Genomic DNA, 16,954 nt, shown 5'->3' on the forward strand with positions numbered 1-16,954 from the left:
AGGCAAAGGGTGCAGTCAGACAGAGTGATACTGATAGAAGACTCAATTGCAAGGGGGACACACAGGAGATTCTGTGGCCACAAGAGACACCAGGACGGTGTGTTGTCTCCCGAGTACCTGGGTCAAGAATGTCTCTGTGTGGTCGCAGAACATTCTGAAGGGGGAGGGTGAACAGCCAGAGGTCGTTGTCATTTGTACCAACATGCATTTATATAAACGAAGGGATGGGGTCCTGCAAAATGAGTATAGGGAGTTAGGAAAGAAGTTAAAAAGCAGGACCTCCAGGGTAGTGATGTCTGAATTACTCCCAGCGGGGGTAGAAATAGAAAGATAGGCCAGATGAATGCGTGGCTGAGGGGCTGGTGTAGGAGGCAGGGTTTTCAGTTCTTGGATCATGGGATCTTTTCTGGGCTAGAGGTGACCTGTATAAGAGAGATGAGTTGCACTTGAACCGGAGGGGGTCCAATATCTTTGCAGGGAGATTTGCTAGTGTCAACTGGTAGGGTTTAAACTAGCTTGGCAGAGGATGGGACTTCGGATAAGAGAGGGGCCATCGAGAAGTCGGGGTAAAATACATTAGCCATTGAGAGCAAGCTTACTATTCAGGATAGCCAGGGATGTGGTAAAGGGAGGGAAAGGATTCTGGTTTAAAGTGCATTTATTTCAATGAACAAGGCCTGACGGGTAAGGCAGATGAGCTCAAAGCATGGATTGGCTTTGGGGACTGGGATATTGTAGTCAAACAGAAACAGGGCTGAGAGAAGGGCAGGACTGGCAGCTCAGAGTTGCAGGATACAGGAGCTACAGGCATGACAGAAGTACAGGTAAGCAAGGAGGGGGAGTTGGTGTTTTGATAAGGCAGGACGTAACAATGCTTAGAGAGGATATTCTTGAGGCGTCATCAAATGAGGCTATAGGATTAGATTGTAAAAACAAGTAGGGGATGGTCACTCTGTTGGGACTGTCTTTTCGACCCACAGATAGCCAGCATGTACTAAAGGAGCAGAAATATTGAGAGATTGCTGAAATCTGTAGGAATAAGAGTAGTATTGGGTGGAGATTTTAATTTCCCCTGTATTGACTGGGCCACCCAGACTGTAAAAGGCCCAGATGGGATAAAATTTGTCAAATGTGTCCAAGAAAGTTTCTTAAATCAATATATAGAGGACCCTACTTGGGAGGGTGCAACACTGGACTGCTCTTAAGAAACAAGATTTGGCAAGGGACTAAAGTGTCCGTCAGAGAGCACTTTTTGGGTCCAGTGACCGTAACACTCTTTTAGTTTTAACATAATTATGGAAAAAGATAGAATAAGTCCGCAGGTTAAGGTGCTAAACTGGAGCAGGGAGAATTTTGGGGCCATTAGGCAGGATCTAGCAGAGCTCGATTTGGTTGCTCTGTTTGAAGGAAAAGGAACAACTGGCAAATGGGAGGCTTTTAAAGGTGTGATATCAAGAGTCCAGGGACAGTACGTCCCTGTTAGGGTGAAGAGAAAATCTGGCAGGTTTAGGGATCCCTGGCTGATGAGGGGTATTGAGACTCTGGTCAGGAAAAAGGAGGAGGCATACATTAGATTTAAGCTATCAGGCTCAAGTGATTCCCTAGATGACTGTAAAAAGTGTAGGAGGACACTTAAGATGGAAATCAAAAGAGCAAAAAGAGGGTATGAGATGGATCTGGCAGATAAGGTTAAAAATAATTCCCAAGAGGTTCTATAGCTATATTAAGAGTAAGAAGGTGGCTAGGGAGAGAACAGGTTCCTTTAAAGATCAGCATGGCTGTTTATACGTGGAGCCACAGGAGGTGGGGGCGATTTTTAATGAATATTTCTCCTCGGAGAGAATCATGGATGCTAAGGGAAACAAGTGACGATGTACATGTTACCAGAGAGGAGGCGTTTGCAGCCTTAAAGCGCATTAAGGTGGATAAATTCCCTGGGCCTGATCAGGTCCATCCTCGGACGTTGTGGGAGGCTAGGGAAGAAATTGCAGAGGCCCTTACAGAGATTTTTGCTTCATCTTTAGCCAGTGGTGATGTTCTGGAAGACTGGAGGGTGGCTAATGTTGTTCCATTGTTTAAGAAATGTAGCAAAGACAAGCCAAGGAGCTACAGGCCAGTGCGCCTGACATGAGTGGTAGGCAAGTTATTGGAGACGATACTGAGGGACAGGATCAACCAACATTTGGATAGTCAAAGTTTGATTAGGGATAGTCAGCATGGATCTTTGCACAGGAAGTCATATCTGACAAATCTTTGAGTTTTTCGAAGAGCTAACCAAGAAGATAGATGAAAGTAGGGCAGAGAATGTTGTCTATATGGACTTTTGTAAGGCCTTTGACAAGGTCCCACGTGGCAGGCTAGTCCTGAAGGTTCAGTCGCATGGGATCCAGGGAGAGCTAGCTAATTGGTTCGATGGTAGGAAGCAGAGGGTGATGGTTGAAGGTTGTCTCTCGGACTGGACACCTGTGACTAGTGGTGTGCCACAGGGGTTGGTGCTGGGATCTTTGTTGTTTGTTATTTACATAAATGATCTGGATGTGAATGTACAAGGCATGATTAGTAAGTTTGTGAATGATACAAAATTAGGAGGTATCGTTGATAGCGAGGAAGCTTATCAGAAATTACACAGGGATCTTGGAGAAGCAGGCTGAGGATTGGCAAATGCAGTTCAGTACAGACAAGTGTGAGGTGTTGCACTTTGGAAAGTCAAACCAAGGTAGGATTCATACAGTAAATGGTAAGGAGCTGAGGAGTGTTGTGGAACAGAGGGACCAAGGAATACAAGTACATAGTTTGTTGAAAGTGGCTTTTCAGGTAGACAGGGTGGTGAAGAAGGCATTTAGCATGCTGGCCTTCATCAGCTGAGGCATTGAGTAAACGAGTTGGGATGTTATGTTACAGTTGTATAAGTCGTTGGTAAGGCTGCACTTGGCGTACTGTGTACAGTTTTGGTCACCCTGTTATAGGAAAAACATAGTCAAACTGGAAAGTATGCAAAGAAGATTTACGAGGATGTTACCAGGACAGGTAGGCCTGAGTTATAGGGAGAAGTTGGCCAGGATAGGACTTTATTCCTTGGAATGTAAGAGATTGAGGGTTGACCTTATTGAGGTGCATAAAATCATGAGGGGCATAGATAGGATGAATGCATATAGCCTTTTTCCCAGCTTTGAGGAATTGAAAACTAGAGGACATAGGTTTAAGGTGAGAGGGGACAGGTTTAAGAAGGACCTGACGAGCAACTCCTTCTTGCAGACAGTGGTGCATATATGGAATGGGCTGCCAGAGAAAATGTTGAGGCAGATTTAAAAAGCATTTGGATTGGTACACGGATAGAAAAGGTTTACAAGGATATGGGCCAAATGCGGGCAATTGGAGCTAGCTGAGTGGGCACCATGGTCAGCATCAACCAGTTTGGGCCAAAGGGCCTGTTTCCGTGCTATATTCCTCTATGACTCTTGTGAACTCTGGAGCTTGGAAGGTTTCTCTCTTCAAAGTGATGAAAGAGTAGATTTGTACTAATGTTATTTAAAATGAAATGCAAACATCATTAGAGTATTGCTCATAAGTTAGCACTATGTAAGTAATTTTACGTATGGTTGTGACCTATTGTATAAATCAAGTGCAATTCCTTTGTTATTAGGCTTGTATTGGTTCACCATTTTTTATACTTTGGAGATTAGCCTTGCAAATATGACATAGGTAATGAGTTCAAATTTCAATGAGCCTCCAGATGCAGGATATTGGCCAAGTCTTCTGAACCCCAATATTCAGTTGTGATCTGATTTATGAAACACATCTGTGAAAGCCACGTGAAAGTCACCATCTTAAATAGGGTGATTTTATGATTACACCATGTAAATTTTGCTTTGAGGAAAGCAGTTGTTGCCTTTGAAGTATGATGGTTCCACAGATCTTAGAAAATGTACTAACCTGTTACAGACATAAAAGCCTGAACAATCAGCAGTTAGACCCTGCCATATTAACATTCCTCGCGATATATGACAACCATTGGTCCAGGCAACGGGTAGAGTGAAGTGTCTGAAATATGGAGGCCACATTAAATAACTTGAGTTCTGAAGAAGAGCCATATTAAACTTGAAACATTAACTCTGTTTCTATCTCCACAGACCTGCTGGGTTTCTTGAACATTGTGTTTGCTTAATTAAATAAGTTATTGTGAAAAATGCAGTCTGATATCCACTGATTTTGCTTTGAGTAGCTTCACCGCATTGTCATAGATGCATTGCTAATGTTATTAAAGTTAACATGCCCCCACTAGACACTCATTATATGCAAATTTTAAAATCACCCTAACATCAGAGTAAATTTTATGTTCCTTAAACACAGCAATCTTGAACTCTGTGGGAAGTGAGGGAAGATTGCTAGGCCCCTTGCTGAGATATTTGTATCATCAATAGCCACAGGTGAGGTGCCAAGACTGGAGGCTGGCTAACATGGTGCCACTATTTAAGGAAGGTGGTAAGGAAAAGCCAGGGAACTATCGACCGGTGAGCCTGACATCGGTGGTGGGCAAGTTGTTGGTGGGATTCCTGAGCGACAGGATTTACATGTATTTGGAAAGGCAAGGCCTGAAAGGGATAGTCAACATGGTTTTGTGTGTGGGAAATCGTTTCTCACTAACTGGATTAAGTTTCTTAGACGAAGTAACGAAGAGTGTTGATTAGGGCAGAGCGGTGGACGTGATCTAGATGGACATCAGTAAGGTGTTTGACAAAGTTCACCATGGTAGACTGGTTAGCAAGTTTAGATCACATGGAATAGAACGAGAACTAGCCATTTGGATTCAGAACTGGCTCAAAGGTAGAAGACAGAAGGAGTTTTTCAGACTGGAGACCTGTATCCAACGGTGTACCACAAGGATCACTGCTGGGTCTACTGCTTTTTGTCACTTGTATAAATAATTTGGATGTGAATATAGGAGGTATGGTTAGTAAGTTTGCAGATGACACCAAAATTGGAGGTGTAGTGGACAGTGAAGGTTACCTCACAGTGCAATGGGATTTTGATCAGATGGGCCAATGGGCTGAGGAGTGGTGGATGGCATTTAATTGAGATAAATGTGAGGTTCTGTGTTTTGGAAAGGCTAAAGTGCAAGACTTATACACTTAATGGTGAGGTCCTGTGGAGTGTTGCTGAACAAAGAGACCTTGAAGTACAGGTTCATAGTTGCTTGAAAGTGGAGTTGCAGGTAGATAGGATAGTGAAGCTAACTTACTCCCTTTCATTGACTACAATGTAAAATCATTTCTTGTGATGTTCTGAATGGAAAAGAGCTCAACTTCAAAGTGAAAATGAGAAAGGCTGTAATTGAGATCTGACTGAATTGGACCATAATTGAGAAAGCAAACATAAAGGGAAGAAAGTCAGGAAGGGATAACTAAAGTTACAATTCTGAGGGATCAAGAATAATTGCCACACTAGGTGTGATGAAAGCTGAGAGGGGGTAAAAAGAAAAGGCTATAAACTTGTCAAGTGATGTGACCCTAGGCCAGTGGAGGGACAAGGGATACTGATGAGTAGTTTTTGGTAGGAGGAATGATTAAGGTGAGTTATTATGATAGAAAAGGAGGAGCTGAAAATGGCATTAAGGGAAGGAAGAGGTAAGCATAACGACCCAGTGCACGAAAGAATGAATAACAAAATCTTCAGTTTGAAATCACAACATGCTGGTGAAGAACATGTTTGATAGCTGGAGAGTAAATCTTGGATGTCTTTTCAACAACAATAATTTATGTTTATTGTTTAATGCAATTAACCATACCGAGGCACTTCACTAGAGCATTATGAAGCAAAATTGGGCAACGGGCCCCGTATGGTAATCATTTGGTCATCTGTTGCAACATTGATCGAAGTAGAAGATTTGAAGAAGTTTTCAATCAGGAAAAGAGTAGTAAAGAATGAGAGAAGTTGAAGCAGGAAATTCTTGAATTTGGAGTTCAGACAGTGAAGGCATGGCCACCAAACATGGCCCAATTAAGATCTCAGTTGTTTAACAGGCTAGAATTAGTGATAAGTGCAGATATTATGAGGGCTGTGTGACTACAAGAGATTAGTGTTGAAAATCTGTGGGACTCTAGAGGGATTGAAAGCAAGTGCAAGAATTGTAAACTGAAAATGCTTCTTGCACAGGAGCTGATGTGGGTCAGTAATTTCAGGGGTCCTAAGTGAAAAGCATTTTGTGCAAATAAGTATGTGGGCAACGGAGGGTAGAATGTGGAACATGATGGAACAATAATTAGAACAAACATAGGGGATGCTGAAGAAACTCACCAGGTTTGGCAGCATCAGTGGAGAGAGAGAAATGGTGTTAACACTCCAATTCTGGTATGACTCCTCTTCAGAGCTGTTCTCCAGCATTCTGTGTTTGTTTCAGACTTCCAGCAAGCACAGTATTTTGCTTCTAGTTGAGCAAAGAATAAAACTAAATTTAGAACTACAGATACCAGAGAGGAGGATTTCTGCAGCATGGTGTGAGGCAGTGGGGAAGCTGGACAATTGTATGGAAGTTGAAAGAACAAAAACAGAAGTTACTGGAAATGCTCAGCAGGCCTCGCAGCATCTTTGAAGAAGAAAATCAGAATTAACGTTCTGAGGAAGGGTCACCAGACCCGAACATTAACTCTGATTTTTTCCTCACAGATGCTGCCAGACATGCTGAGCTTTTCCAGCAACTTCTGTTTTTGTTTCCGATTTACAGCATCCACAGTTCTTTCGGTTTTTATTCGGAAGATTTTTTTATTTATTCATTCACGGGATGAGGGCGTCGCTGGCTAGAAGTTGTTTTAGTGATTGGTATGTTGTTGACATAATCTTGATGCAAGGGAAGCTTATAATTTCTGAAAACAAAAGATTCGTGTGGCACCATTTTGATTCTGTACACTTTTCAGAAAGTGTATTAAATTGTGTACATGTTTGTTGTTGTCCTAATTCTAGTTCATTTTACCAAAAAAAGTGAAGTTTTGTATCAGCTATTAGTTATCTAATGGATTTTTACAATCCAGCTAATGTTAATACTGGACACATCAGATCTGAGGTTGAAGCCTGGCTTGTTCGATCTTAACTTTGTTTTTTTTTCAACAGTGAAGTTCTGTTACAGATCACTCTCACAAGAAGCTGCCAGTGTACTTATCAACACAGTAAAATATTTATTAAATAAAATCAGGGATTATAATACACTAGACAAATTATGCAGAAAAGGATTCGAGCTTACACTACCCCTTTTCCTGAGCAGTATCCTTACAAACACCGAAATCTCTGAAGATTTTCTACTAACTCATTACAAAGGTGGATAGAACAGTACAGGAACAGGTCCCTTAGCTCACCATGTTTGTGCCAACCATGATGCTATCCTAAACTAATCCCATCTGCCTGTAACCGTCTATTCCTGCCTGCTCATGTCTGTCCAAACTTTTCTTAAACTTTGCTATCATATCTGCTTCTACCACCTCCCTGGCACCCTCTGTTTAAAAAAAAATACTACTTTCCTCTCACATCTCCTTCAAACTTACCCCTGTCACCTTAAACTTGTGCCTCCTAGTATTTGACGTTTCCACCATGGGGAGAAAATAACTATCAATCTATTCATGCCTCTATCAGGTTGTCCCCTCAGCCTCCAAAGCTCTTGTGAAATCAATCCATGTTTGTCCATCCTCTCCTTATAGGTAACATACTACAATCTAGGCAGCATTTTGGTATAAGTGTTTTCTGCACTGCATCCAAAGTCTCCATATCCTTCCTATTGTGTGGTGACCAGAACTGTACACTACTCCAAATGTGGCCTGACTAAAGTCTTATACAGCTGCAACAAGACTTGCCAACATTTATACTCAATGCTCCAACTGATGAAGGCAAGTATGCCATATTGCTGCCTTTGCCACCTTTGTTCACTTGAGTTGCCACTTTCAGGGAGCCATGGACTTAGACCCCAAGATCTCTCTACCGATACTTCTAAGGGTGCAGCCATTTATTGTATACATTCCTCTTGCATTTGACCTCCCAAAATGCATCACCTCACTCTTGTCTGGATTAAGCTGTATCTATCTTTCTCCACCCAACTTACTAGTTGATCTACATCCTGCTGTAACCTTTGATAAGCTTTCTCACTATCTACAACCCTTCCAGTTTTCATGTCAGCTGCAACCTTGCTAATCTTCATCCAAATCATTTATATGTATTATATACAGCAGGGGTCCTGGCACTGAACCTTGCAGTGTACCGTTGATCACCAAGCTCCAGGCTCCTTGAACAGATGCAGGCTTGTCCAGCTGCAACTGGTTTGCTTTTGATAAATTTCTGAGCAGTCACAAGATGCTTGTTCCCTTTATCTGATGTTTCTCCCTGAGACACTTATTTTGGAACAACACAATGAGTTCCCTAAACCCAGTGTCCAGCAGTCCTTTCTGGCAAATGCCATACTGACTGACTGTGGATTGTTTTGTTTTACTGGACTACTGTCAATAGGCAATGATACAGGTTTGTTTAATGCACTGAGCTGTTAAACAGCCAACTCTTGTGTCAAGGTTGCAACTGTTTCTTAAAATGTATGGAAACAAAACAGATTTCCATACTTCTCACATCACTACCCAAAGCACTCAAATTAAAATCTAAAACTGATTAACCATTTCTTCCCCTTGTTAACAACAAACTAAAAATATAGTTTTAACAAAGTTTTGCATTGTTCCCAACAACTGTCAGAAATTGTTATGTTTCTGATAGCTAAAATATAAGACTAATCATGAGGGTCTTTCCTTATCTTAATTTGCTAGATTTTATTTGCCTAAAAATTGTATTTTAAAATGGGCTTTTTGAAATATGGGAGAAATGAGTTGAGGGAGAAAAGTGACCAGAGTGTAAGGAAGTAGAAGGGAAGATGAGTGACTGGAATGGAAGCTGCTAAGAGCCTCAGTTTTCCCAATAGCTTCACCTTAAAAAGTAGTCTGCAACTGTCAGTGACTCCTCTCCCTGCAGACCCCCACCATTCTGGCAAAAGAGAGCTTGAAACAGAAGCAGACAAAAGGTGGAGTAAAAAGAGCATCATTGATCTAATGACATATAATTTCTGCTGGGGGGCTCTTGGGAATGAACGTAATAGACTTCTACATGCATAAAGTCACTGGTTTATTTTTAAATCCACCTTGGAAATGGTGGTTTAATTGAACACTTTATTTCACAATTATAGTATGCTGCATTTTAGTTAATGAAATGATATCAGAGACAGTTTGAGGGGATTTGACGGGGGGGCGTGTATTAAAGAGAAACTCAGGATGGGACTGAGTGGAAGACAATGGAGAATATTATAAAGGAGAGGCAAAAGATGTGCTATGATGGATCTCCATGTTGTCAAAAGCATATCGAGCATGGACCATTCGTTGTTTTGATAGCCAGTTTCAAGCAGAGGTAACACGTGCAACAAACGGTTAGGTTTTGGATTACAGTACCTCACGTTTTTAAGAGCAGATTCAACCTCAACTTTCAAAAGAAATTTTGATGAATACTTGAAGAATGAAATATTGCAATGATGTGGAAAAAGAATGTGATAATGGAATAGGAAAGAACTATCACTGACTGAACAAGCCTCTTGTACAGTTTCAATCTGCCTGATGATTTGACTTAATTCAATGTAGGATTAATTCATCATTTTCTTGACCATAGAAACAGTTGATTCATAGGCCATGTTTGTGAACATTTATAAACACAAGCCAATAGAGCTCATGCCATTATTTTGTAAATCTCACTGGATGTACATCTATAAGTTTTAACAATGAGGGGTCCATGGAAGTTGCCTCTTAATTTGTAAAGTTCTTTAGCCCTTCAAAATTGAATAGTGTATTAAAACTGCCTTAGAATTACCACATTCTTAATTCCTGAGCTGACTAAATGGCTTCAGTTTGAAACAGCAATGATTATACTTGAAGTTTAAATTCTACGCATCAATGACTACATCACTTCATCATCATTCATGACTTAATTCATTTTTGTTTTGGCTTCATTATAAGCTTTTTGCACTCTCCAATGTTTATAAGTTGACATTCCAAATTATTTTCATTTTAGTAGGGTGCCTTCTATGATTGGGGGGAGAAGATCTTAAATATGAATGGTGGCTTTTGTGACTCAGTGGTACTGTCCCTGCCTCTGGGCCAAGAGGCCTGGGTTCAAGTATGACCTGCTCTAGAGGCACATCATAACACACCTGAACAGGACTATTTTGAAATCTTTGTTCTGAGGAACTAGTGCGGTGTCCACTGTATGCCGCTTCTTGATATCGCATGGGGTGAATTGAATTAGCTGATCTCTTGCGTCTGTGATGCTACGATCCTTGGGAGGAGTAGGGCCAAAATGGAACATCAACTTGCCACTTCTGGATGAAGATTTTTACAAATACCTCATCCTTCTCATTTGCACTGTGTTGGACTCCCCATTGTTACTATTGAGAATACTTGTGAAGCCTCCTTCTGTTTAGTTGTTTAATTGTCCACAGTCATTTACAGTTGAATTTGGGTGGACTATAGAGCTTAGATCTGATTTGTTAGTTGCACAATTGTTTTAACTCTTTCCATGATTTTGCATGCAGATAGTTCTGTTGCATCTTCATCAGTTGACCATTTTTAAGTATGCTTGGTCCTGCATGTCTTTGTCCAATCAGGGCTCATCCCCTAGCTCAGTGGTACTGGCTACTGAGCGTAGTACCTGGTTGTGAATTTCCAGATTGTGATTGAATACAATTCTACTGCCCGTGGCCAAAACCATCTCATCCATTCCCAAATTGGAGTCGATAGATCAGTTTGAAATCTATCCCGTTTTAATGTGCTGCACAACATGATAGAGATTATCCTTAATATGAAGACAGAACTTTGCTCCGCTTGGACTGTGCAGTGGTCACTCCAACCATACTGTCATGGACAGATTCCATCTGTGATGGTAGATTGGTGATGATTAAGGCCAGCAAGCTCCTCGCTTCTCCACACTGTTCAGCAGCTCTTGTCGTCTGCCACAGATCCAGTCAGGCAACTCTGTCCTTTGGATTCAGCCAGCTTGCTCTGTAGCGGTATTCCCAAGTGACTGTTCGTAGTGGGTTTTGAAGTCCCCACCCAAAGTACATTGTGCCCTTGCCATCCTTAGCAGTCCTTCCAATTAGTGTCCAACATGGAGCACTGATTCATTAGATGGGTGGGAGGGTCTGCGGTACTTTGTTATTAACGGGAGGCTTTCTTGCCCGTGCTTGACCTAATGCTGTAAGACTTCATTGGATCCTGAACCAACAGTGAGGAATTGCAAGGCAGTCTCTCTTGATTGAATGTCTCTGTGCTGTCACCTCTGGTGGCTTTTCCCATCAGTGGGGCAGGGCATTCAATTAGTCAAGCCATTGATTACAAGATCGAGATGGTTGTGATGGAGCTGTATATAATGTTACTTAGAGCACAGCTGGAGTATTGTATGTAGTTCTGGTAACCACAATACAGGAAGATGTGATTGCGTGAGATATGGTGAAGAAGATATTCGACAGGATATTACAAAAATATAAATTGCTGGAAAAGCTCAGCCGGTCTGGCAGCATCTGTAGAGAGAAATCAATTAAGATTTCAGGTCCAGTGACCCTTCCTCAGAACTCAACTTGAAACATTAACTCTGATTTGTCTCCACAGCTGCTGCCAGATCTGAGCTTTTCCAGCAATTTCTGTTTTTATTTCTGATTTACAGCATCCATAGTTCTTTCAATTTTTTTCAACAAGATGTTGCCTGAGATGGGCAATGAAACAGCGCTTGGTTGAGGTGTACAAAGTTCTGAATGACATTGACAGAGTAGATGGGGAGAATCCTTTCCCCTTAGGTGAGGGGTCAATGCCAATGGGCACACTTTTAAGGTAAGGGGCAGGAGGTTTCGAGAGGATTTGAGGCAATTTTTTTCACCCCTAGAGTTATAGATATCTAGAACTCACTGCCTCAAATGTTGGTAGAGGCAGGAACCCTCAAGACACTTAATAACTAAGCCCGTAAGAAATAGGAACAGGAGTAGGCCTTTCAGCCCTTTGAGTCTGCTCCAGCATTTCCATACGATTAACATTCAATAGGAACTATTTAGGTGAGCTCTTTAAGCACAGTAACTTACGAGGCTATGGGTGAAGTGCTAGATTAAAATGGATGAATGTTCAACCAGTGCAGACATGATGGGCCAAAGAATCTCTTTCCATGCTGTAAAAACTGACCATGAAAAGCACAGGGATGGTTTGCAAGGTCAGTAGGGAGGAGTTTGATACTGTCATTTCCTGTGCCTAGGTCATTGTCGGGTGGTACATCTGATTCCATTTCTTTCTTTAAACTTTATAGTGGTTTGATATAGCCAACTGGTTTGTGAGGCCATTTCAAAGGGCATTTAAGAATTAAACACTTTGCTGTGGGTCAGAAGTCAGTAGAACAGGTCAGGCCAGCAGATATCCTTCCCTGAAGAGCATTCGTGGACCAAATGGGATATTTTATGACAGTCAGCAATAGGTTTTGTGTTTTCAGCAGACTAGCTTTTAATTTCTGATTGATTAACTAGATTGAAATTCCACTCACTGCCGTGACGGGATTTGACCGCATATTCCCAGAGATTTCACTTGGGCCCCTGGCATTTTAGTCCAGCCACTCCTTTGTTCTTGACTTTGTTTCCAGCATTTCTGTTACTCTCTAGTACTTTGCGCAAATGGTTAGTTTTAGGTAATCAAAGTCATAAAACTGGTAGATTGCTCAATGATGCTAAGTTGTCTGTCCACATCCATGCATGTCTTTGCAGCAGGATCTTTGGATAACCAGTTGAGCAAAAGTTTCTTATTCTTATTATATTCAATAAAGTCTACAATATTCAATAGGATCCTCTGGATTTTGGGAAGATCGGTTCATTCCTTAGCAATGGTAACTAACTTGGTGCAATAACATGGGTATTTTTAAAATACAATAGGGTGTTTCACTTGGAGCTGGTGTACTTTGTCGCCGCCTTTGTGCCCTCTGACATAGCATGCTTGGGCGGCTCCCTAGGCAGCAGCAGGCGCAGAGCCACCTGAATTTTCCAGGAGCTGATGGTGCTGCGCTTGTTGTAATGGTGGGAATCTTGTCCCGTGATGTGCTCAAAAATATTGTTGATGAATGAGTTCATCATGCTCGTGGCCTCGGAGGAGATGCCAATGTTGGGGTGAATGTGCGTCATCACTTTCTAAATGTAGATGTAATAACTTTTCTTTCCTGGACATTTTCTTCCTGCCACTCTTCACTGGCGTCCTCTTCACTACTTTCTTAGAGTTTTTCTTGGCAACTTGTCCTTCCCTTTCCTCAACCACGGTGCCAGCCAACTTCATTTTGTCAAAGTATATATCTAGGCAGGCTAGTTGACTGTAGAGAGACCATGGGAGTTTTAGAGTGGGGAAGGAGAAAGAGATTGAAAGCAAAACCAGCCAAGCTAGGAGGAACTGACCATCCTGTCTGAAAGACTCAATTGTGTAGTAGCTTGTACACTTACTATCCGCCATTAAGAGGTTTTATGTACGAGCTGTCCAGTACATATGAGCAGACAGATTGATAGATGGGTGATCTTGATAGGAATTTAAATAATTGATAGATTCAATCTGTGGTGATTGAAACTTATTTGAGAATTGTGTTAAATTAAGATGACTAAAACAGTAATGCAAGCAGGCTTCTCATCTAATTTCACCAGTTCATTGTGCTTTTATTACATATTTGGGATTTCTTTGGGGAGAAAATACTATCTCAAAAAAGTTAATAGGTTCTTTAAGTATTATTTTCAATATGAATGGTTTTGGTTTTTGGTCTCCTGTATACTGATAGATGTTAATATTTTGTAGCAACAAGAAAAATACCCCGGAATCAACTGTTGGAAAGAAAAAAGGCAAAAGGAAACATGAATCTTCCCCTGAAAATTCAGACATGGACAAAACCCCACCTCCATCTCCAACAGAAGAGGATGAACTGGGAGTGCAGGTGAATGCAACCTCAAATTTATAAGTATAAATATAAAATTATGACTGAGAGCCATTTGTATAGCATACATAATTAATGGAATGTTATGACCTTCGTGTGTTTTGTATTGGAATTGATTAATGTACATCTTTTTGTTGCCATTGTTTTCACTTTTGAAATGTTCAGGGAGAAACATTTTCCCGTACCCATGATGGCTTGTTACAGAAGTCTTCTGAAATAATTGGCAACTTTCAAATGGAACTTGTATTATCAGTGCAATCTTGTTATGGGGACAAAAACAAAATGCTGAATGCTGCAAAGTTGCAGTTAAACAGAAAGTCAATGTAATAACCTAATCTCACCAGTTCATTGCACATTAATAGATCAGGCAGCACCTATAAAAAGAAGAAAGTTCAAGTAAGATCATTGACCTGAAATGCAAAGCCAGTTTTCTGTCCCGAAATGTGCTATGTATTAGTATTTCCAGCATCCTTTCTTTTGTTTAAGGGCAATTTCATGTGTCTCTGTTTTGGAAGTAATATTGTAAACCATTATTTGTCCTTTGTACAGACAATTTAGTGAACTGGAGAAAATTCATTAAAATCCTTTCCCAACCAAATATATTTTTAAAAAATGCATGTTTCATTAGTTATAGCGGACAGTAATATCCATTTCCATTCTTTTTAAAGATGGTTACATTGTTGGGAATTTGGGTAAATTTGCCACAATTTAACTATCTGAAGTAAGTGATATCACATCTAAAATTATGACTGAATCCATACTTGCGTATTTACTTTGGAGCAATTTTAAGTTTGTCTAATTTTAAGTTTGATTTGTATTTCTGTACTGTGTGTATTAAGAAGCGAGGGATATAGCTTAATTTGTGACTTCAGAAAATGGTCCTAGTTGGCTGGAAATGTGTATACATGCATTTACTTTAGGTTTCCTTGTGGTGAATAGTGCTTTAGAAAACAGAGTAAAAGAGAGAAAGATCAAGAATGTCTCATGATGCAGTGACAGAGAGAAGCTTTTTCAGTAAAAACAGAACCATCCAGAAAGTTTCTTTTGAAAGAAGCAGGAATTCGGAGAAAAGACCTTTATCGGTGACAACGCAATTTAGCAGCCTCCAAAACAGTCAGGGTAGAAAAAAAGGCATTCTGCGTGGCTTAGAGGTTAATAAGAGAATTGAAGACTGGAAGGAACTTGGGAGGAAGGTCTCCCACAGGGCTGTCAAATGTATGAGTTAAGGAGTAAGTGATGTACATTTTCCCTCCAGGGTATTTTTACCTGGTGTGGCAATGCTTATGATGTGCCTCGTAACAAAAGAACTAGATGTGGGTAATGTGGTATTGAAAGATCCAGCAGATATTTATTACTGCTCAGTAATGTATGCAAATTTGATATTCACAAGCACATCTGTGTTTCACTGATATGCTATTCAATCGTAAAGTATCATGCTTCCATCAGCATGTCATGCTCATGGTCTGTGTTCAAGTCTGAGATATTTATACACTAAGCTCGTATGCTGTAATACAACGTTGATATAATAAGCATGTCTCTGGCAAGCTGTACTAACTGCTGCCTCTGAGACATTAAAAAATTGTAATTGAACTGTTTTATGTTTAAAGTTCCCATGAAGAGATATTAAATGAAGAGCTGAAAAATAAAAACAGTGCTCCATCACTGAGATTTGAGTGTCTGTAAGGTTATTGTTGAGGATAATAAGGTTGAATTTTTTTAATACTTGTAATAAGACCTTTTCAAATTATTCTTGTATAGTGGAAATAGTTTTCATGGTTTGTTGAGCACCCTTCTTGGACAGCTCGTACGCTCTGGTTATTTTTTTTCTCAAACTAGACTTGCATCAGAAGCATAGCCTCTGAACTTAGATTTTTCTTTAATTAGTTTAGTAGGTTCTCTCACGTCATGTCCACATATCAGTTCAAAAGGACTAATCCTGTGGACTCATTAGGGACAGCAAACTGGACAACTTATTCCTTATATATGTAATACACTTTGTTCTTTTGTTTAAAAAAAAGTAAATTGACAGACAGTGAATATGTTCAATGACTGACCACCACATTAAACAAACAGCAAATCATAAAAGAAATCCTGTGGTCTATCAAGTTAGCTTTCACTTGGGGATTCTGACTTGTCTATTATTGCTGTCAGCTGGGATCACAAAGTAGGTGCCCTTGGTGGGATCATAATTTGTTGAATTTAAGGAGGATATATGATCTTTAAAGATGATTATGTGGAAGTACTGAGCATAAAAGTATGACATTTGTCATGAAATGTTTTACATGGCTGGACATTGGAGGATGATTAACTTATTGCGAGGGTATTCCAATTGTCAAAAACTAATTCTGATTGTCCTGTTTGCTGTCCCTAATGAGTCCACAGGATTAGTCCTTTTGAATGGATATGTGGACATGACATAAGAGAACCTACTAAATTAACTAAAAACAATCTATAAATCTAAGTTCAGAGGCTCTACTTCAGATATATGTCTAGTTTCTTAGAGAAACTAACCAAAGAGTACGAGTTGTCCAAGAAGAGTGCTCAACAAATTCTGAAAGCTAGAGCAGATGAAAAGGCCAAAGATTAATTTTGTTGCTGGAAACAAGTTTAGTACTATTACCTGTCTCTGGCAATAATTTAAAGCAAGTTTCACAGGCCCTTATCATATCAAAATGAAACACCATGATGTCAATTTGTAGTTAGTACTGTAGATAGGAGGAATCATCAGCGCATGTGTTGTGTTAATTTGTTAAAGTGATACTGTGACATGGGATATAGCCGGAAGTATATTTATGGTGGTGAAAGAAGTACAGCGAGAACTTAAAACATTTAACTGATTTTTGAGAATGAATCAGGAATTGAAAATTAATCCGGAATTAAAAATTTAAAAGTTAACTCTCTAGTAACCCAAGACAACAAGGTGCAGGGCTGGATGAACACAGCAGGCCAAGCAGCATCA

At 40.3% G+C, this 16,954-nt stretch overlaps 1 protein-coding gene across 1 annotated transcript in view; it reads left to right on the top strand.

Annotated features, from left to right (window-relative positions):
* LOC109916793 (chromodomain-helicase-DNA-binding protein 7-like) overlaps positions 1 to 16,954 on the top strand; it is an 87,403-nt gene that overhangs the window by 25,683 nt on the left and 44,766 nt on the right. The window contains exon 3 of the mRNA XM_048595705.1: positions 13,860 to 13,995. Coding sequence (XP_048451662.1) covers positions 13,860 to 13,995 — 136 coding nt within the window. The remainder of the gene's footprint in view (positions 1 to 13,859; positions 13,996 to 16,954) is intronic.

This window comes from Rhincodon typus, chromosome 4 (genome assembly GCF_021869965.1).
Source record: "Rhincodon typus isolate 14 chromosome 4, sRhiTyp1.1, whole genome shotgun sequence".
NCBI lineage: Eukaryota > Metazoa > Chordata > Chondrichthyes > Orectolobiformes > Rhincodontidae > Rhincodon > Rhincodon typus.